Source organism: Ictalurus punctatus, chromosome 24, assembly GCF_001660625.3.
Source record: "Ictalurus punctatus breed USDA103 chromosome 24, Coco_2.0, whole genome shotgun sequence".
Classification (NCBI taxonomy): domain Eukaryota; kingdom Metazoa; phylum Chordata; class Actinopteri; order Siluriformes; family Ictaluridae; genus Ictalurus; species Ictalurus punctatus.
Window position 1 is genome coordinate 10016870 of NC_030439.2, and position 21435 is coordinate 10038304.

General features: G+C 37.8%; 2 protein-coding genes across 2 annotated transcripts; one reads left to right on the top strand and one right to left on the bottom strand.

The window, feature by feature from the left end:
* Window positions 1–267: 267 nt before the first annotated feature.
* si:dkey-166k12.1 (organic cation transporter protein) lies at window positions 268–13184 on the bottom strand. The gene is made up of 10 exons (XM_017454492.3): window positions 12861–13184; window positions 11390–11493; window positions 10108–10262; window positions 9790–9958; window positions 8197–8311; window positions 3713–3816; window positions 3265–3476; window positions 2966–3074; window positions 2274–2483; window positions 268–2167 (listed from the first exon to the last, which is right to left on the bottom strand). The coding sequence occupies exons 1-10, from the start codon at window positions 13170–13172 to the stop codon at window positions 2095–2097; spliced, it is 1563 nt and encodes a 520-aa protein (XP_017309981.2). The 5' UTR covers window positions 13173–13184; the 3' UTR covers window positions 268–2094.
* Window positions 13185–18094: 4910 nt separating this feature from the next.
* Window positions 18095–21413, top strand: psmb4 (proteasome 20S subunit beta 4). The gene is given in 7 exon segments (NM_001257107.1): window positions 18095–18205; window positions 18760–18966; window positions 19512–19658; window positions 20358–20439; window positions 20556–20672; window positions 20793–20881; window positions 21237–21413. Coding segments are annotated over 6 exon segments (648 nt in total). The 5' UTR covers window positions 18095–18205; window positions 18760–18766; the 3' UTR covers window positions 21250–21413.
* Window positions 21414–21435: the final 22 nt, after the last annotated feature.

Sequence of the window (21435 nt, forward strand, 5' to 3'; positions counted from 1 at the left end):
TTGGACCTTGGCTAGCCTGGGTGATTTAATGTATCTCCATGCAGATATTATTGTCTCTGCATCAGTTTAGTATCAGATCTGTGTAATGCATAATTGCATCTCATAGTGTTTACTTGTCCTGTCTAGTTAACATTCAGTCTTATGTATTTATCATACATTGTTGCACTCGTATCATTGACATTTTATGTAGTCCTATTTACCATGATACTGCACTGATCTGTGTTATGGTCATGAAGAAACATTTTGTTCCAATGTGTACCAGTATACCTGTTATATATAAAGAAATGACATTAAAACCCACTTGTCTTGACAGATGTTATAAATGCCACAATTTTTAACAGTGTGGTGACTTCTGCATTGCCGCCATTTACTTATATTTAATCTGTTGCATTATCCACATGAAAGCCAGTGGAGTCATAGCCCATAGAACCTCTATAAAGCAATGCCTCAATAGGAACTTGTGGTGTAATCAAGCATTGTGTCTTTAATGGAGCAAAGATCAACATACCCTGAACAACAGACTTGCATTAAAACGTCATAGAGAATCACCTGGACACATGCCTTCAGTAGGCCTCTAGGAGCCACATACTGAGTGCTTAATATCTGATGAGAAAATTTAAAACTTAGAATGTGTGGAACAATATTGATGTTTCTTAGTGAAATTCAGAGTTTGATGGTTCTCCATTAAAGAGTTATGTAAATTATTTAAACATTTAACATATTGTGCCCTGTTGTAAGCTCTGATTTGATCTACTGTTTCATCGAGGGTAAATTGGGTCAGTGTCCTGGCAGTCAGACTTGGATTATTTAATTGCAGTTATACTATGATGGTGTGTAGATCAGCAATGGGCAATTTGCTGTCACGGACACCATTTGTACCAGTTACAGTAACAGCTGTTTGAAATTACTTGATGGTAGTGGCTCAGTGGTTAAGGTCCTTGGATATTGATCAGATGCTTGAAGTTTAGAAGTTTATATCACAGCACCACCAAGTTCCCAATGTTGGGCCCATGAGTAAGACCTCTAGCCCTGTCTGCTCCAAGGTGCTGTACCATGGCAGCCCCTGACCCCAGCTTCTAACAAGCTGGAAGATGCAAAGAAAATGATTTTACTGTACTATCTGTATTTGGTGAGTGACAGATTAAAGGAAAACCCCAACATAACATGTCTTGGTAAGCTGCTAGGCCAACAGAAGCTGCAAGTACTGCTTCAGTGCACCTTGTCACATTTTCTAAAAGTCTCCAGAGTATACTGGAGAGATGAACATCATTCTTGCAACCCATATTTCCTTAGCTGATGTTTAATGATGGTGGTTGGTCCAAAATCTTCTTTAGGTGATATGGTGACTGTAAAAAATTATTTTTATTCTCTTCAAACCATTCAGTGAACCCCTGTGCCCTGTGGGTGGAGACAGGGTCATCTCAAATAGGATAGAAATGATTCATCATAGGATAAATGTGATCAGATGGAATAACTTTGTATAGCTTTGCAGTGATTCCTCCCTCTAAGTGGACACGTGAACCCAACCATGCCAGCAAAATGCCCCCAACGCATAATAAAACCACTGTTTTTTCCTTTAAATTGTCACCCATATGTATGTAACAATATAAGAAGAACAATATGAAAACAAGCTTTTCACAAACAATACAAGAGCAACATAGAAACTGAATATGTTTGATGATCTGATTGTCTTGTATGGAAAAATATATACATGTAAATTAGTATAATATACTTTTATACAACGTATAAAAGTGAAAGGCACTGTGTGTTCTTGTTGCATAGACAGATAAAACAGTATAGTTTCTACAGAGAGCTGCTGTTCACTGATCCATTGTGACATTTGGGTTAAAACCTCTGATGACACAGCTGCTTTCTCAGCATGAAGCTATAAAAACAGGCCTTGACCAAAGATGAAACCATTAAAAATATTTCAAATGTACAAATATTTGTCACAGTGTTACATGTAAAACTGTAAATGAAATGGTTGCATATTCTGATCTGAAACCCAAAGGTTAGAGAGAAATGAAGTGTTTGTGTTTGTGCATGCAGGCACATGTAAGTCTATGGAGACTGGTTTCTGAAGCACTGTAGTTCCTATGCCTCTGTGGTGTTTGGAGACCGGACGGTGTCTACAGGGAAATTTCTGTCATTATTCTCTGTAGTAAACCTGCACAAAGAGAAGGATAAAATGTACCTCATAAAAGGCAGATGTTATGTATATGGCATATATTATGAGTAAGTACTGTCCAGTTCAGTGTTGTGTATGTAACGACCTCTCAGCATCTTGGATATCTTGAATGGTATCAGGAAGTGGTTTATTGGCTGTCTCTGGCAGGCCCAATGCAAGAGCTGCACCCAGCAGAGGGGCAAGGCCAAATATTACCGTGGACAAAGCCGAGTTACTTTCTCCAAGCAGGTTTATCATTGGTGCTAAAACTCCACCAATTCGTGCCAACATGGAGGACACACCAATTCCTGTCTGTCTATGGGGGGAAAAAGACTTTAGATTTTATAAATGTACTTAAGAAAAACTGAAAAACACATAACGCTTATTCATCAAGGTTGCCAAGGAACAGGGGCAGATTTGAGTGCACAGAATGATGTAGGAGCAGATCTGCATCTGATTCCTAAAACTGTCAAATAATATCACAACAAAACGTGATTGATGATTGGTGGATGCAAGCTCCTGCCCACTAATCTCTTTTACTAATCTAATTTACATGTCACATGCATACGAAACACCCCACTTTACCCTTATCATCAAAGTCACCTACGATCAAATCTCATAACCTCTAGTTCTGATGTCCTAGGACAATTCAATGACACAGAGTCAATCATAAGTCATCTGTGCCCATCTCTATAGACTTTGATCAATAACAACCAATGAAATTATTATTTGGCACATAGTGAGTATAATACTGAACAGTTATTGTTATGTTTTATATAAATGATTTTGAGTAAATACCTAAGCACTGTTGGGAAGAGCTCAGCTGTATAAATATAGATGACAGCAAAAGAGGATGTGATCCCAAATTTTCCAGTCATAGCCACAGCAGCCCGTACATTAGGTCTATCTGAGAGGATAACAGAGAGGAAAGACGAGGTCAAAGAAACAAAAGCAAACAAACTACAGATGTTGATGACATGGGCAGTGATATGAAGAGAGGGACAGAACATTAGACCAGGAGAATGAGACCGATTGAAGGAGTGCTAGAGAAGTCTCATTCTCAAAGAGGGATAGTAAAGAATGAAGCTGCTGGTCACCTTCTGGTACAATGAGCATGAGGAGGCAGGCGGTACCCCCCATGGCAAGGAACACACTCTGTGAGATCCGACGGCTGTAGGGGAGGAAGAGCAAAACCACTGACCTCGCAGGGATCTCCACCAAACCAAACAGAAACTGAGTGAGGTAAAGGTTTGTGCCCAGGTCTGATACACCCAGAGACAGACCATAATACACTAACACGGTAACAAACCTAGAGATGGAAAAAGTGTATGTAAGATAATCTATCTAATGGAGAATAGATAAGACAATTTGGAACTAATCATTAATTAATCATTTTTAGTCACTACATTGTGACATTCTGTTTACACAGAAGTGACTAGTCACTATATTTTTCCAAATCATCTTTGAATGAGTTAAACCAGTGAAAATACTATACAGTGCATAGGCTCCCCATGACTGACTTATAGAAGAGCTACTATTACTTACCAGATGTAGAACAGGATAAAAGATCGTTTCCTCATCTGGGGGGTACGGAATAGATCTGCAGCAGAGTGCCTATTCCTCCCCTGCATCTCCTCACAGTCGTCTAACTGCAAGAACATCAGAATTGAAGATGTATTACGCCTCTTCTCAATATCCTCGATGAAATAGTGAACATTCAGCTAAAAATATATCGTATAGGTAGACAGCCACTGGAGACGTATTTGGTGTCTGAGCTACAAAGAGAATGTTGTTAGGGAACTTTACAGCTGACAAAGCATTTTAAAATCTTTAACAGACCTTTCTCTCCTTTCCACTAGCTGGTGTGTGGTGGATGTTCTGGCGCACTATGGCTGCCGTCGCATCATCCAGGCGGATGCTACACGCTGGTGGTGGTTGAGGAGCTTATATAAATGTAACTGTAGCTAACTGTAACCTTCTTATGTGGTTTCTGACACTGTATGTAAACAGTTATCTGTAAAAATTGACAAAGGATTGCTTCATAGCTAAAAACAATAGTAGCCATCTTAGAGCATTACTTTCTAAGCACTGTACACAAGCATCAGTCTCAGGTAGATGTGGAGTTTTAAGATTGTATGTTAGAAGTGATTCATTGATGATTCATTGATGATCAGTGATTTATTTGACAAAACATAATTTTGTACAAATTGTATTATTACAAAGCCAAGTGATGTATAGCCTAGTAAGTAAGTAAGTAAATTTTATTTATATAGCACGTTTCATCCAGCAAAGCTGACCAAAGTGCTGAACAGAGTAAGGAAAGTAAAAATAGAAACAGAATAAGACCAAATAAAAATAGACAATAGTAAAAATTAGTCAAATTATATTAAAACGCATGGGAGAAGAGATATGTTTTAAGCCTCGTAATATGTTTTAAAAGTGGTAATAGAAGGTGCAAGGTGGATGTCCAGTGGCAATTGATTCCATAGATGAGGGACACCAACTGAAAAAGCTCTAGCCCCCTTTGTTTTTAACCAGGAATGAGGGACATGCAAAAGAAACCCCAAGATCAGAAGATCTTAGAAGTCTGTTCGATGAATGTGGTGTAAGAAGATCCTTGAGATAGGAAGGAGCTTGATCATTAAGAGTTTTAAAAACAAACATCAGAATCCTAAACTGAATCCTAAAACGGACTGGGAGCCAATGGAGCGATACTAAAATTGGGGTGACACGATCAAATTTCTTTGCCCGTCAACAGCCTTGCAGCTGCATTCTGAACCATCTGGACACGAGCCAGAGATGACTGAAGAAGACCGAAGTATAATGAATTACAGTAATCTAAGTGCGAAGTGATAAAAGCATGAATAACCTTCTCCAAATCTTGGAAAGACAAAAAAAAATTAAGTTTTGAAATAATCCTATTCTTAACAACCAAATTTATTTGCTTGGTTAAGCATAATTCTGAGTCCAGAATGATGCCAATGTTCATAAGCTGGGAAGAAATTGAGGAGTGATTACGAAGCTCATTAATGAGCCCATCTCTCAATCTCAGGGGGCCAAAAACAATCATTTCAGTCTTCATTAAATTGGAGGAAATTATTTGTTAACCATTTTTTAATGTCGCCCAGACAGTCGAACAATGGCTGAATGGAGTCACCAGCTTTCAATGGAATGTACAACTGGGTATCATCAGCATATAAATGAAAAGAGACATTGTGTGCCCTAATAGTATTCCCCAATGAATGCATATATAAGTTAAAAAGAAGTGGGCCCAGAATGGAGCCTTGAGGTACACCACTAATAATAGGAGCGGAAGATTAAGGGGAAATTACCCAACGCTACTAAGAAGGACCTGTCCTTAAGATATGAGTAGAGCCATTGTAGGGCAGTACCCTTGATACCAAACAGATGCTCTAAGCGCCAAAGAAGTATGTTATGGTCTACAGTATCAAAGGCAGCTGTAAGAACTAGTAGCATCAACACAGTATTTTTTACAGCATCCACTGCCAGTAAAATGTCATTGGACACTTTTAACAAAGCAGACTTTGTGCTATGATAAGCAGTGAAACCAGATTGTAAAGGTTCCAATAACATAGCTGAATTTAAAAACAGGAGCAATTGTGACTGTACTACTTTCTCTAACAGCTTTGACAGAAATGATAGCTTAGAGACTGGCCGATAATTATTAAAGTAACCTTCATCCAAACCCTGTTTCTTAAGCAAAGGTTGAACAATAGCATGCTTAAAACAATTTGGGACCACCCTAGCAGCCAAATATAAATTTATCAATACCTGGATACTGGGGCCAATTTCAGAAAAAGTTGCTTTCATAATCACAGAGGAAACAACAAGTGAAGTGGACATTATTTTCATCTGGTTAACCAGATCACACAGTTCCTTTAGAGAAACATGTTGAAACTGATCAAAGGAGACCGGTATAGCCAGAAAATTCAGGGGCAGGTCTGAGAACTGCAAAGTGAAGGAAGAACGAATGGTAATTACGAATGGTAATCAGCAACAAACTTTAAAAACTTCTCACAAAGTTCAGCCGAGGGTTCCCCATGGAACTGACAACTCGGATTAATAACTGAATTTATCGTGGTGAATAAAATCTTAGGTTTATGACAGTGTGTAGTAATTAAGTCAGAGAAATACCTAGACCTAGCTGACTTTGCTGCATTCTGAAACTTAAACAAACAATCTTTAAAAATCTGAAAGGACAAAGTTAAATGATCATGCTTCCATCTCTTACGACAAGCCTGTCTGAGAGGACGAGTATTATCGTCCAGCCAGTAATAAAATTTTACGATTTGGTTGTTTCAGCTTAAAAGGGGCAATGTAATCTTAAATATTAGAGCAAAATGTGTAAAATAAGGCAACCAAATCATCAGGCCCAGAGGAAGACTCTGCAGCACTCAAGATAGATGTTTCAACAGCATTAGCTCGATAACTTTCATTAAACTGAGAGGCAATGAGTGAATTAAAAACGGGAGTAATATCCTGAAGGCCTAGTCACACCGGCAGAGCTGGCAGCAGAGACATTAAAAACAATGAGCTTGTGATCAGAGAAGGAAGTTTCTTCAATATTAACATTATCAACAGCGGTTCCATATGACAATATAAGGTCTAGAGTATGACCAAGGACATGTGTGGCCTGAATTATATGTTGAATAAGACCGAAGGAATCCAAGATATTACAAAATTCAGTAACCAAGGGTCGACCAGGGCAGCAGACATGCACATTAAAATCACCCAATAATAACATACGATCATACAACAGAACAATAGAAGTTAAAAAAAATGTAAAAATCACTTTAAAAAGTATTGTCCAGGTTAGGTGGCCTATAGATCAAAGCACAGAATAGCGTGCAAGAGGTCGACTCTAACACAACACACTGTACCTCAAACGACGAGTAAATCCCAACAGAGACTGTTCGTATGTTAAGTGACTGTTGAAAAACCATAGCAACCCCACCACCCTTGCCAGAAGGCCTTGGAGTACTACTAAAACAAGTTCGGCAGACAGTTTCTCGAAGACTGTTGACTCACCAGGACTAACCCAGGTCTCCGCCAGGAATAAAATATCCAAGTTATGTCTGGCAGAAAAGTCATTTAAAATGAAAGTTTTGTTGCACACAGATGTAGCGTTAACTATGGCTATATTCAGAGGAGACTGAGGTAACGAGGTCAGATCCGGTGAAATGAATTCCAGTTGGCGGAGATTTAAACAGTTCACTCTTCTGTGTTCCTTTAAATCAAGAGTTCTCAACCTCTTTTTGCGAACAGTGACCCCTTCAACTGTAAAAATGAATTCTACAGACCCCCTCTGAACATAATCCAACTATTCCAGTATTAGGCTTATTATTTATGGCTGTCATATTCTGGCTATTTATTGAAGACATAGTTTTTTATTCCTGAACTTTCCACCAACAGAACACATTCCATTTAAATATAGTATTTGTAAATAATCAATATTTATAGGCCAGCTTGTTTATGGTTATTGAGTTTTAGAATAAACCCACTTACTGCAAGTGTCAGACAGGCTAATATTTATAAGAGCTCAATAAATATAATAAGTTTGATAATGGTGGGTTGTGATTTCCACCACTATAGCAAAATTAACAGACTATGCTTCATAGACCCCACTTTGAAAACCACTACTTTAAACATCCTACAAGTAACAAGCTAGTAAACAATCATAGCAAATCAAGCATACTTTCTGTTTGCATAGCTTGTTTTTTCATTTCACATTACACCTAAATGTGGACCTCTGGGAGACAACTCGCTCCCAGTGCTCAGGTGATGCCAGAGTTGCCTTGGCAATCTGCTAGCTTCAGTCTGTCACTTACAGGGTACAATGGTAGCCTGACTGGCTTGCTGCCTCGAGGGGTTAAGGCCTGTTGTCATAGAGATGTTAAGGGAGCTATTGAGCCATTGGAGTTTTTTATTTTATGAGTGCCAGACATTTGTAACTGAAAAGACAGCAAAATAAAGAATGAGAGTGTGAGAGATAGTCTGTCGTACTGTACCTGCACTGTAGTAGGCAAGGGACGACCATTCATTATAGCTGCTTTCCGTAGAAGAACTAGAGCTTCCTCTTTTCTGTTATTTACCAACAGCCAACGAGCTGAATTAGGAAGAACCCTGAAGGATACGAGAGACAGGATGGGATAAAGGGTGAAAGAGACAAAGAGAGATTTAAATAAAGAAGGCACACAAATAAAGGAGTGATATACACAAGGGAAAGCTAATGGGAGACTTGAGTACTTCTATTCATGATATAGCCAACAAGCTAGCCTGACTTCTTAACCACATGAACACCCATTATTGCCACGTTTGTGGACCACTTGTTGAAAAAAATCAGGGCATCATTAATAAAGCTTTTCCTAAAGTCTTTATTTACTCTGAGAATGCTGGGGATGTCTGCCCCACTACGTCTTTCAGTAAGCCAACTTAACAACCTTCTCTCTAGATTTGGTGACTTCTTAGACCCCTTTAGTGACTTCATTTAAAAAAATGAGCCTAGTGACAAATCTTGTAAGATTTTCTGAAGAGATGTTAGTGACTGTCTTGCACTCGATACAGCTTTCCAGCACAAATTACAGCTATTTTCCCAATAAGCAACTGCTGATCTCCATTGTTTCCAATGACTAATCATGGATTACAATTCTTCCCAACATCCAATCACTGATTACAATTCTTCCCAACATCCAATCACTGATCACCATTGTTTCCCAATGACCAATCAGTGATCACCATTGTTTCCCAACATCCAATCACTGATCACCATTGTTTCCCAATATCCAATCACTGATCACCACTGTTTCCCAACGACCAATCACTGATCACAATTGTTTCACAACGACCAATCACTGATCACAACTCCATTGTTTGTCTAACCCATGCACTTCTTTGTTCTGCACTTTAATCTCTGTTCTTTCACAAAAGTTACTATTGGTTGAATCATCTACACTCTCTGGCACAGCTAGCCCACAATCTAGCTTAACCTAACCAACTTTGCGAGAGTTCATAGAAGCATGGCAGAGAAAGCACTTCACAATGAAAAATGTGCACTTTACACTTAACAATTAAATATGAAGGCATAAACACATGAATCATGGAATCTTTTAGTTAACAATACAGTATATATTAGGTATTACAGAAGACCCAGCTACTATAAACATGTTGTGACAGTGTTAATATTCTAAAACCAGCATTGAGCCAGATCCCTGGAGCTGTTATTTAGTTGTTTGCTAATTTGCTAGCTCATTACTTAATGATAGCCAGCCAAAAGTTATCCTTATTGTTTATATTTTCTGTGGAATGTGTCAGTTGTGAATCTATCTAATGTTAAATGGCTAGTTTGTATTTTGTAGAGTGTAAGTTTGGGTAACTTTGCTGGACATAAAAACTGATCATTTGTTTTATAAGTGTGTGTTTTATGTTCTCCATTCTGTTCTATAACTATTTTGCTAATTTCAGCCAGTTGCTTCACCAGCTGTGTGTTACCATTTGTAGTATTTGCTATTCAAAGTGAGACATGATCAGCACATCACAAAAATAGAGTTTATATTCTGCATACATATGGGTGTGCATGTGTATGTGTGTTTGTACTCTCTCACCAGATGTAGAAAATAAAGAGGAAACCTGGTGCTGAGATGGCGAGCTGCAGATACCTCCAGCTTCGAATAAAATAAGCCACACCAGCCAGCAGCATATAACCAAACCCAAATAAATAATCCGTTATGATTCCAGCCAGCATACGTCTATTTGTAGACGTCCACTCTGTGCCTACAGAGCCGTTGGAGGTGGTTGTCAAAGATTAGATTAAGGAATTTTACAGTCTACATACTACAAACTAGCCAAATAAAGCTGAATCAAGCATGCGGGGATAATTAAGGGTGATTCAAATGGGATTATGATATAGTACAGTTACTCACCCAACACAAAAGCATTGATGATGATGCCTGAGATGGAGGTACCTATGATGAAGCGAAGAGTCACATACACCAGGTAGTTTGGAGCAAAGGCAGCAGCCACCCCAAACACTGTCTGTAGGGCCAGAGACAAGAGCAGGGCAAACCTCCTTCCCAACCTGAAAGCGAGAGAGAAAACTAATAATGGCCAGCAGAATTGGGCAAGAAGAAGGAACATGTAGCTGTGAGTAACAGGTTTCTAAGGTCCAGTCCAGGAAGATTAATGCACTGTAAGAAACTTCTACATGTCTTTAGAACTACAAGCCTGGATCAACTTACGAAGGTTTCTAGCACTTTTAGCTGAGAAAAGATGCTAACATGGAGAGTGTTTTGTGACCAGGTGCATGTCTGATTTTACACCAGAATAAAGTGTGTATAAGGTGTGCTCTACAATAGCCTATGTTATAGAGCAAAGATGCCTTCAGTATAATGAAATGAAATGTTTCTACATTCAATAAAAATACTGTAAAGAGCAGCAAACAGTAGCAAATGAAACAAAGTCAATATTTGGTATGACAAAATAAAAATAAAAAATAAAAAAAGGAAGGAAGCCATAAGTTTTATTGAATATCTTGCAGAACCAGTCACAGATCTTCTGGAGACTTTGACTTTCACACCTGCGTCTTATTTTTGCAGCAAAACCCAGCAGCCTTCATTGTGTTTTTTGTCTGAAAAGTATCTCTTACATAATATACTGTTTTCTTTACCGAGATACAATTTTTTTCTGTAACATTTAATTTTGTGCTGGAAAACTAATGTTTGGGAATCTAACATGTTTTTTTGTACTGACTCGATAATGTACAAATCATAAAATAAAAATCTATAACAAAGTTTGTACTAAAAAAAATATAGGGTGCCTAAAACTTTTGCACAGTACTGTAGATAAACAAAATGTAGTAATGTGAAGTTGCACTTCACATAACGTTTAAGCATTAGCATAAAGGTGTGTTTAATGGAACAGTGTTTTAAACAAATTAATTGTTTAAATGATTAATTATTCGTTTATTCTTTGTTTCTGAAACACAACAATTACTGCAAGGGTGTGTGTGTCTGTGTGTGTGTGTGTGTGTGTTCTTTTAGAACACAGCCTCTTCCGTCTGTCTGTCAGCTTCATAACATTTATTAAATAGTCATAAATTAATTGAAATGTACTTATAAATTATAAATGAATAGAGAATTTAGACTGATCAAACACATACTAGAATGTGACTCTTTACAGTGCAGAATTGAAGTGATTCAAACGTACCTGTCAGCCATAGATCCGAAGACAATAGCTCCCACAAGCAATCCCAGCATATACATGGAAGAACCAAGACTGTTTAGAGTTGCCCTGTTACAGACAAGATCCCACTAACACACACACACACACACACACACATACACACACACACGGACATACAAACAGAGATAAAAATGTAATTTGTTAATAGTTAGATTTCATCCACAAAATAACCCCAAGAGCTCCTTTATGCATCATGTTTATACATATGATGGTATTTGTGCAGAAATACCATATTTACTTTGAAATACAGTATTGTTTACAAATCCAGAGAGAGAGAGAGAGAGAGAGAGAGATTATTAAAGAAAGATTGCAAAAGTTGTGTACCTGTGTACAATCCCGACAGTTTTTAGGCACTCCTTTCCCCAAGGACCATTACCACCCTGAACTAGATTTTCCAATAACAAACACATAACCTCAGAGAATGAATATAATCCTATGATGTGCTTTACTACCTGCTGTTATAGAAAATGAATCACCTTCTGACAAATCAGAATCTAGAATTCAATTCAATTCAATTCAACTTAATTTATATAGCGCTTCTAACAATGGACATTGCCAAAAAAAAAAAGCTTTACAGAAATACGGCAGTGGTATAAATGTTTATTTTAAACATTAATGGGGAAAATCTCTGAGGAGATTCATCACCTCAGCTTTAACGTAGCTAATTTTTTTTGCATTTTATTATGACCATAATGGTCTGTCCCAATACATTTGAGGTCATACGTTTAGATACGCCATGCGGAATCTGCATAATGTTTATCATTTACACCGATCAACCTGTTCAAAAGTTTACATGCCCCTGGCGCTTAATGTATCATGTTGCCTTCTTGAGCATCAGTGGATGTTTGCACCTTTTGTAATAGTTGTGTACGAGTCCCTCAGTTGCCCTCAGTGTGAAAAGATGGATCTCATCATCATATAGCCGCTGTTGGAAAGGGATCAAATATGCAGGGGATGCTGGAAAAGGAAAGATTGTGCAGGAAGTGGAGGAGTTTTCTGATGAACAGTGGGCAGTTTAACTGCTCAGGACAAACCATCACTATATGAACAACTATCACAAAACATAAAAACAGTTGTCGATCATCCAAGCAACAACACACACTATTAAAATTAGGATAAAAGCCCTATATAAATCAAGCATATGTAAACATTTGAACCGGTGCATTTGTGTAAATTCAGTTATTGTTGTGTCTTGTGGACTTTATGTAAACATCTGTTGTGTGAAATAGCTTATTCAGGGCAGTAAAAAACAAATTGGAATTTTTGTGATCCTATTAGCCTATTATTATTATTATTATTATTATTATTATTATTATTATTTAATTATTAACATTTTGTAGATTCTACAAGGCTTATGTAAACTTATGACCTCGACTGTATATCTGAATTCACTGTAAAACTGAAATCTGTTCTTCTGCATTGTGTGTTGTTTTACCTCAGTGACAGTGCTAGTGTGGATTACGTCTCGGCTGTAAACCCATCCGTGTGGACAGAAGTCCTCAGTCCGGTCCTCAGTCCGGTTCTGTGCGGATGGGATGCTGCACGAGTCGCTGTAGTTTACAGACACGTTGGAGTTCCAGTGTTCAGCAGCCGAGCTCCGGCACTGATGTGCCGGAGTGTAGCCTGTGAAGATGCTTGCCATCATATGAAAGGCCAGGAAGATTTGTGGGAGACAAATCAACACATACAGAATCTTCTGATATCTCCCAAAGCCGTCGACCTCCGCCAACAGCTGATCGAAATTCATGTCCCCGTTTACAGGAACTCAGTTTAAAGCCAAAGGTAAGTGTTTCAAGTCCAAGTGCAAAATCCAAAGCAGCATAAAACTTTTGGTCGTCAGTTCTGAAGCGGAAACATTTTACACAACAACAAATACAGCGACAAAACAGCCAAACGTGAGAGCCCAGGCCAATAAAATACAATCCAGGCAAATAAAATACAGCCCAGGCATGGGCGTAACCACGCATTCTTTGGGGGGTCGTGTCCCGCTCCCAATGTTGAGGAAATACCAATCTGCCCCCCAGCCATCACAGCCCCAATTGACGGTGCGAAATATTTTCTATATGTCCCCGTTTAATGAACCCTGCCAACGGATCTGTCGTTTCTATTCTAATCATTTATGTCTATTCCTTTTTAATATATTTCCGTTTGTTAAGGAAAATAGGTGTGTGGCCCCCCCTCCAATTGTACCCTTGGTTGCGCCCATACTCAACGCAAGTTCATTGATATATTTTAGCAGCTCCAGTCTGTAAGAGATGGAGACAGCAGCCAAGTGTAGAAAAGTGCAGCAGAGCATACGAGCTTTTTTCAGACAGTAAGTAACTAGATACCTAAATAGTAGGTAACCTTCGCTTAGTATAGAAGGCATCATACCATGGCTTGGTTTGTTCTTAAGAACATCAATTAACTTTTGATATTTGCACACCCACGAAGTAGGCTAGGCTAACGTCAGTTAAAGTTTTTGACCATTAACTTTACATTCACTTGCATATCCTCCCACTGAGTTCGCTGTGAACCCTTACGTTGTGACAGACTGTTATAAATGCGAGTGAGGAAAGATGCACAGCATTTCGTTCCTTTACACTACATTTGGGCTAAGGACAACTAAGTGATTTGAAAATTATAAGGCTCAGCATAATGCTGAGGTGTGCTAGCTTGGCAACGAGAAATATGTAATTAACGTCTGAGTTGTGGCTATATTATAGTTATCCATTCAGAACTAGTTATGGCAGTTTGTCTTTAGAATTAAGAAAAGAAAACTCCAGTACCCTTTACTTAGCTAACGTTTCAGATTACCACTATATATTGTTGTACGCTTTGTACACTTATTACATAGCAAGCTAAACAGCATGATGACATTAACATAATAAATGACACCAGTTACACAAACAGATTATTCAGTTTATCAAATTAAATTAATCATCTAAATCAGTGGTTTTCAAAGTGGGCGCCAGGGGGCGCCCGGGGGGCCTCAACAATTTGGTGTGAAAAATAAATAAATACATGATTCTCACTCTCAGACAACCACACACCCAATCAATTCCTAATGTAATCTAATGTAAAGATGAAATAATTAATATAATAATTTTTAATAATTAAATAATAATTAAATAATAATAATAATAATTTTTTATTAATAATTAATTATTAATTAAAAAAGGGGGGGGGGGTATATTCAGAAGTCTGTATTTTTAATGTGTTTTAAAGACAACTTGCAAAATTGGGGCCTCGGTCAAATGTCAATGCCATTTGGGGGGCCTTGCCCTGGAAAAGTTTGGGAGCCCCTGATCTAAGTCAGTTATAGCTCTTCTGGGAAAATAATGGTACCTGGTCACAATGCAGGCAGCACAGCATTGCTTGGAAGCATCCATGGGGAAATTGTATTTACAATATATATAGTGTTGAATTCAGTTTCATAGGTAGCCATCCTTTCTGAGTTTGTTTAAAAGTTGTGATTGCGTGTTTAAATGTTAACGTGTGTGGTTTGCCTGCACACATCTTAGTTCGCCTTTACGTGGTATGGTGGGTTTCATGGTAGGTTATGGAGCAGAGAATACATCTGCCAACAGGACATCCAGAGCACCCCACAATTTCCCCATGCTGTGGGAGCTTCTGTCACTCAGAAATCACGTGAATTCAAACAGTAACTGTAATCCTAAAACTATGTTCTAAATATGTGTGTGTGGCGGGGGGGGCGTGTCTTAAGGTTTCTCATTGGTGAAAGGAGCTTCTCGCTTGGAACTGCGTTGGTCAATCAGCGTTAACCATGTAGATACAGTATATGCTTTAGACTGCATAAGATGGGGGAAGTGGTGTGATATTACAATAGCTGGTTAAAATACAAACATAATTAATTTATTGCTTCATTTGCATTATATCTGCTGCTTTAGAATTATTTTATTGTTTTTGGCAGACACATGTTACAGTGAGAAGAAACGGATTATATTTCCATCGAACTGTTCAAAGTTGGAAAATCTACAAAAACCCTGAGGGATACTGTGGCCATGGACAGAAAGCCTTGTTCATAGCATTTTATTCAGAAATATAATTTGCTGGCTTTTGTTCTATGGACTGCCATTACAGTGTGAATGTCATAGATAGATAGATAGATAGATGGATGGATGGATGACAGATAGGTAGATAGATAGATGGATGGAGGGATACGTGGATGGTTCAATAAATAGATAGATAGATAGATAGATTGATTGATGGATTGATAGATAGATAGATATAAACGTGGATAGATCGAAAAATAGATAGATAGATAGATAGATAGATAGATAGATAGATAGATAGATGGATGGATGGATTGATGGATAGATAGATAGACAGACAGACAGATAGATAGATAGATAGATAGATGGATTGATGATAGATAGATAGATGGATGGATAGATGGATGGATGGATGGATTTATGGATAGATAGATAGATAGATAGATGGATGGATGGATAGATCTTTTATTTCCAGACTCAAGGTCCATTAAAAAGAAACAAACAACAAAAACTTACGAACACTACAAAACATCTAAAAGAGACAGTTGTGACTGTGTGTGAATGTTGGATTTGTCTAAAACTGTTCAAAATGAGTTGCGAACATTGTCCCACAATACCGCCATAATTTAATTAATGTTTTACTGGTTAAAATTGTGTGTTTGCTAAATTGCTTAATGCCAATTAACAGAAGGTTACAAAATAGTTCTTAGTCACATAGAAGCAGCAGTCTACCTTTAATAATTCTGTGCTTAATGTTGCAATGTTTTATGATCAACACTTCCAGTATTTCCATTGCTTTATTACTTCTCAGACAAAACTTTCATGTTTTTAGTTTGCATGCACTTGCAGTTAAGCTTACTGGTTTTCAAGTAATTGAGGTTTATATTTAAACCTGTTCAATTTACGTGACCAGTCAGACAGATTACTAAGAACTCAATCCATCCATCCATCTTCTACCGCTTACTCCTTTTCAGGGTCACGGGGAACCTGGAGCCTATCCCAGCGAGCATCGAGCATAAGGCGGGGTACACCCTGGACAGGGTGCCAGTCCATCGCAGGGCTCAATCACTAAGAACTCAATAATAAATATAATAACTTGATAATGGTGGGTGGTGATTTCCACCACTGTAAAAAAAATAATCATGGACCCCCTTGAAAACCACTGTCTCATGCAACTGTGAGCTGCTATTAATAAAGAAAAAACTCGACTGAGCATGGAAAAAAATATTATTTTCCAATAACGGCACATAATTTTTGTTTTATTCTTCATATACCACACAGTTACTCTTAGAGTAGTCTCACAAGCCAGACCTCATGCTTTGCTATTCTTTACACATGTCTTTCAGACCCTCACCATAGTTACATCTCACTTTATCTGGGTCAGGGTCACAGTGAATCTAGTGCCTATCCAAGGAACACTGTGAGTGAGGTGGGAATACTCACCAGGGGCGGGTTGCTAGTCAATCGCAGGGAACCATGCACTCACACACACACAAACACACACATATATACACATACTCATTAACAACTAGGAGCAATTTACCACTGTCTATCCATCTACTGGTATGTTTTTGGACAGTGGATGGAAACCGGAGAACCTAGAAGAAACCCATGCGGACATGTAGAGAGCATGTACACAGCAAAACAGGTTCTGAATTAAAATAAACTCTTGAAACATCCACTTAAAACATAGATTAGAGCTACTTCTTAAAAATAAAAGCATTAAGGACATTACTCTCTCTTTGTAAAAGTCTTTATTATTATTTATTATCTTTATACATTTAGACTAATGAATATAGTTTGCATGTGATCTCTGGTCTCAAGGCTCAAGCTCCAACCCTGAAGGGGGTGCCTGTAGTTGCTCTTAGTTATTATCTGATTCTTTCTGGCCAGGATGAGCCCGTCTGTTCTGTCAGGTCATAATTGTATCTTTATTGTTCAGCTTGTTTAAAAGCATGAAGCAAATCTAAGTTAATCTTCCAAGACATTGTGGATAATATCTGCTCCATTTCATGGAAAATGTGTTTTATATTCTGTAAAATACATATTATTTAATTTATTGCCTCACTTGCATCCATGCTGAAAAAAAACCTACAATAGAAACCATCACAGAAATGGTAATAGTTTCCACTACAAATATCCATGACAAACCATTATACATTTAAACCAATACAATTCCCATTATAACCATTAAAACCATTGCAAATTCTTTGAGGGTTACTATTGTTTGTTTTCAGCAGGGATCTTTTAAATGTTGTTGTCCCCCCGTATTTTATATTTGATACACTCTACAGGCTAAGATTTATTCTCATGGTCTGCTTTCATTCAAATGTTCAGTCATCCATTCATATTCAGTAATTGTAAGCATTTTAGCTTTCGCAGTGTGTATATTGGGGTTATATATCTTTTTTGTTTAAATCAGAGACATGTAATGAATTGTTTAGTAATGTATTCATTTACAATGTAATTTTAGTTTGCAAGTGGGGGGGGGGGCATTATATTTGTGTGGCCACAAAATATAATAAATGAAATGTTTAAATGGTTAAAAATGATTATAGAACAAATATAAACTGACCCATGTGTAATAGAAATGATTGGTTCTTCCTGTCGTTTGTTATTTGAACCGAAAGCGAGGTTTGGCGTCATTTCCGGCTTTGTTCAACATGGAGGCGAGTGGACTGAAGTTAAATTTCTGGGAGAATGGACCAGCACCTGGACAATTTTATTCATTTCCAGGTGCCGGTAACAGTACCGTTCCCGGATGTGGACCCGTACGACACACACTGTAAGCTCTAAAATTCCTGTTTTGTGTTTTTGACGTTTAATAACGCACAATTTCCCTAGCTAGCTAGCGGTGTATTAGTTTCAGTTTAGCTAACAGTGCTGTATCATCATGGAGGAAATCGCTTGGCTAGCTAACAAGCTAATAAGCTAACTACAAATTGACTACGTTATGTAGAGAATAAGGGAAAAAACAACAATAACAAAAAAAAACTATCAGCTCTTGTTACACGCATTTGGTGAGTGCAGAAAGGAAACATTAGGATAATCTAACTTTAATATTAGCTATTATTAGTTAATAACAGCCCTCGATTTCAGCTTGTAATGTAGCTTAGCTACATTAGAAAAAGACTTTGGCTTAATACTTAAATGTGAGTTACTAGTTAGATATATAATAGTTTTCATATGTTTTCCCAACCAAAATATTGTATTTGAACAGTAATTCTTTTTTTTTTTTTTTTGTTCTCATTTTGATTATACTCTAATTATAATTCTGATGTAGATATTCAGAGTGTTATAATGTGACCAACACCGTGTTTTTTTTTGTCTTTAACATAGTAATCCCATGGTGACTGGGACATCGGTGCTTGGGGTGAAGTTTACAGGCGGCGTTATCATCGCTGCTGACATGCTCGGCTCTTATGGCTCGCTGGCCCGTTTCCGCAACATCTCCCGTCTCATGAAAGTCAATGACGCCACCATACTTGGAGCTTCAGGGGACTATGCAGACTACCAGTACATCAAACAAGTCATTGAACAGATGGTGTAAGACTTTGCATGGAGTTATGCCTGTATTATTCTGTACAGCCTAAATCCTCTATTCAAGTCTGTGCGAGTTATGTTAAGACAGGCACTGTATGCACCTTAAACACTTTTAGTCACTCTTTTAGTGCACTACACCTTTTGAATTACCAATCATGTACAGCCAAGGCATGCAAAGATATTTGGACTAATTAACATACAGTGTCCAGATGGAGAGCTCATTCTTTCCCCTTTAGTAACTGATTTATCCTTGTCAGGGTGCTGGTGGATCCAGAGTCTACTCTGGAAACACTGAACATAAAGCAGGAATATGCCCTGGATGGAACACCAGGTCATCACAGGGCACCATGCACACATTCACAACTAGGAGCAATGTAGCATAGCTAGTCCACTTACCGGCATGTTTTTGGGAGGAGGGAAAAAACCGGAGAACCAGTGGCAAGAGAAATGTCAGGAAATCATTTTAAGACTTCAGAAAACTTGCATTAAGTAATGTATCTATATTGCTATGAAGCAAAAAAAAAAAAAAAGATGTGCTGATTGTTTAGGATTGATGAGGAACTCCTTGGAGATGGCCACAGCTATAGTCCCAAAGCCATCCACTCCTGGCTTACTCGTGTCATGTACAACCGCCGCAGCAGAATGAACCCACTCTGGAACACGGTCGTTATCGGTGGATTTTACAATGGAGAAAGGTTAGTTTTCAAATAAGTTTTTCCATAACTACAGTGTAATTCCTAATCCCTGTTAAGCAAACAGCCTTACAGTACTGTACCTTGGATTTGACTAACTATAGTTGTACTTTCATTTAGCATAATAAAATTATTTGGACATTTGATTATTGATGTATAATTATTGACTTTTTTTTTTAAACCTAATCTCTATCTGCTACATCTGTAGCATATTTAGCACATTACCACAGACACCGTTTCCCCATGTTTTCCTGCAATCAGAAAAGAACAGACAACCTGTTTACTCAAAACTCACTTATATTATAAGTCTTGGGACAGTTGTTGGAAGTATCTACTCCTGCCTTCCTCAGTATGAAGGAAGTGTGTGTAACTCCTGTATTCTTGTCAGTGGCAATTGCACATACACTACATATGTGTTTGGTTTATTTTAGTGAGATTAGGTTGAAAATGCAGTGGCGTATTTAATAATAGTGAACTATGACTTCTATAAGTGTGGATGTCTGGATTCTGTAGTTTTATTGAAGCACATACTTTCTGTGAAAGAAGCTCAGATGTCGCTGCAAGTAATATGGTCACCTGGAATTGGAAATTAAGGCTATAGGACATGAGCACAAACTAGTGTGCACAAGTGTCAAACCACTTGCTATTGGGAATTGACAGATATTTTTTATTTTTCACAAACCTTCTGTTTGTATTTTGTAGCTTCCTGGGCTATGTAGACAAGCTAGGTGTTGCATATGAAGCTCCAGCAGTGGCCACAGGATTTGGTGCATACTTGGCTCAGGTGAGTGTTAGTCTGCTCAGCTTCTTATTTAGGGCTTCTTTTCATTTGTCCTTTTTTTTCCAGACATCATGTGAATTGCTTCTTATCTGTTACTGTGTATGCCCGTTTCTTTTCAGCCCTTGATGAGAGAGGTGCTTGAGAACAAAGTAGAAGTTTCCAAGGATGAGGCAAGGGCACTGATTGAGCGATGTCTCAAAGTGCTGTATTACCGAGATGCCCGTTCTTACAACCGAGTAAGAACTGTTCCTGATCTTCATGAATAAATATACAAGAAACATTTTACCTTATTGCGTTAAATCTTTGTATCTGCAGAACACAGTACGTTATGTTACATTATTTCTGTTTTGCTTTAGCACGAGATTGCCATTGTGACTCAAGAAGGGGTTGAGATTCTTGGACCGCTGTCATCAGAAACAAACTGGGAAATTGCCCGTATGGTCAGGTGGGTTACATGATGTACTATTCTGTAAGTGTTATGACAGGTTTTTGTAATGGGAGGCTGAAAAACACCAGGACAGAAGTTTAGCAATTTCCTAATTAACATTTTTTTAAAGTAATAAATCTGCAGTATTTCTCAGTAGAGACGGTTGTGTTTGAACATGCTAATATTATTGAAAAATAATAATAATAATGAAGCAGCTGTGATATAGATTGTGTCAAAGTTTAAAAGTGGCGGTTGTCTTTTTTTTTTTCTTTCTCTCACTTGAAGCTCGAGTCTCATTTCATCTTGGAGATTTAAAAAAAAAAATTATTCCAGATAAAATAAGTGATCGTGTACTATTTTCTTCTTCTTGCAGTGGCTTTGAATGAAGGCTCATTTTGCTCGTCTGAATTTCTTTCATAAATGGATTATTTGTACCACGTTGGATCTGCGTTATCAAGACTACACTTAGTTTATTTTACATTTGTATTTGACTTTATTATTATTATTCTAAAATGTGGAAAAATAAAAATAAAGAATGAATGTGTCTAAACCTTTGACTGGTAGTATATATT

What these genes read in the sequence shown, in the direction of transcription:
- si:dkey-166k12.1 (XM_017454492.3), bottom strand. Translation starts at nt 13,172, where the DNA reads ATGAATTTCGATCAGCTGTTGGCGGAGGTCGACGGCTTTGGGAGATAT. An exon ending in CCTTGCCTACTACAGTGCAG is followed by an intron (nt 3,817 to 8,196) that starts GTACAGTACGAC and finishes ATGTTCTTGCAG; the next exon opens with TTAGACGACTGTGAGGAGAT. An exon ending in CTCTTCCCAACAGTGCTTAG is followed by an intron (nt 2,484 to 2,965) that starts GTATTTACTCAA and finishes TTCCCCCCATAG; the next exon opens with ACAGACAGGAATTGGTGTGT.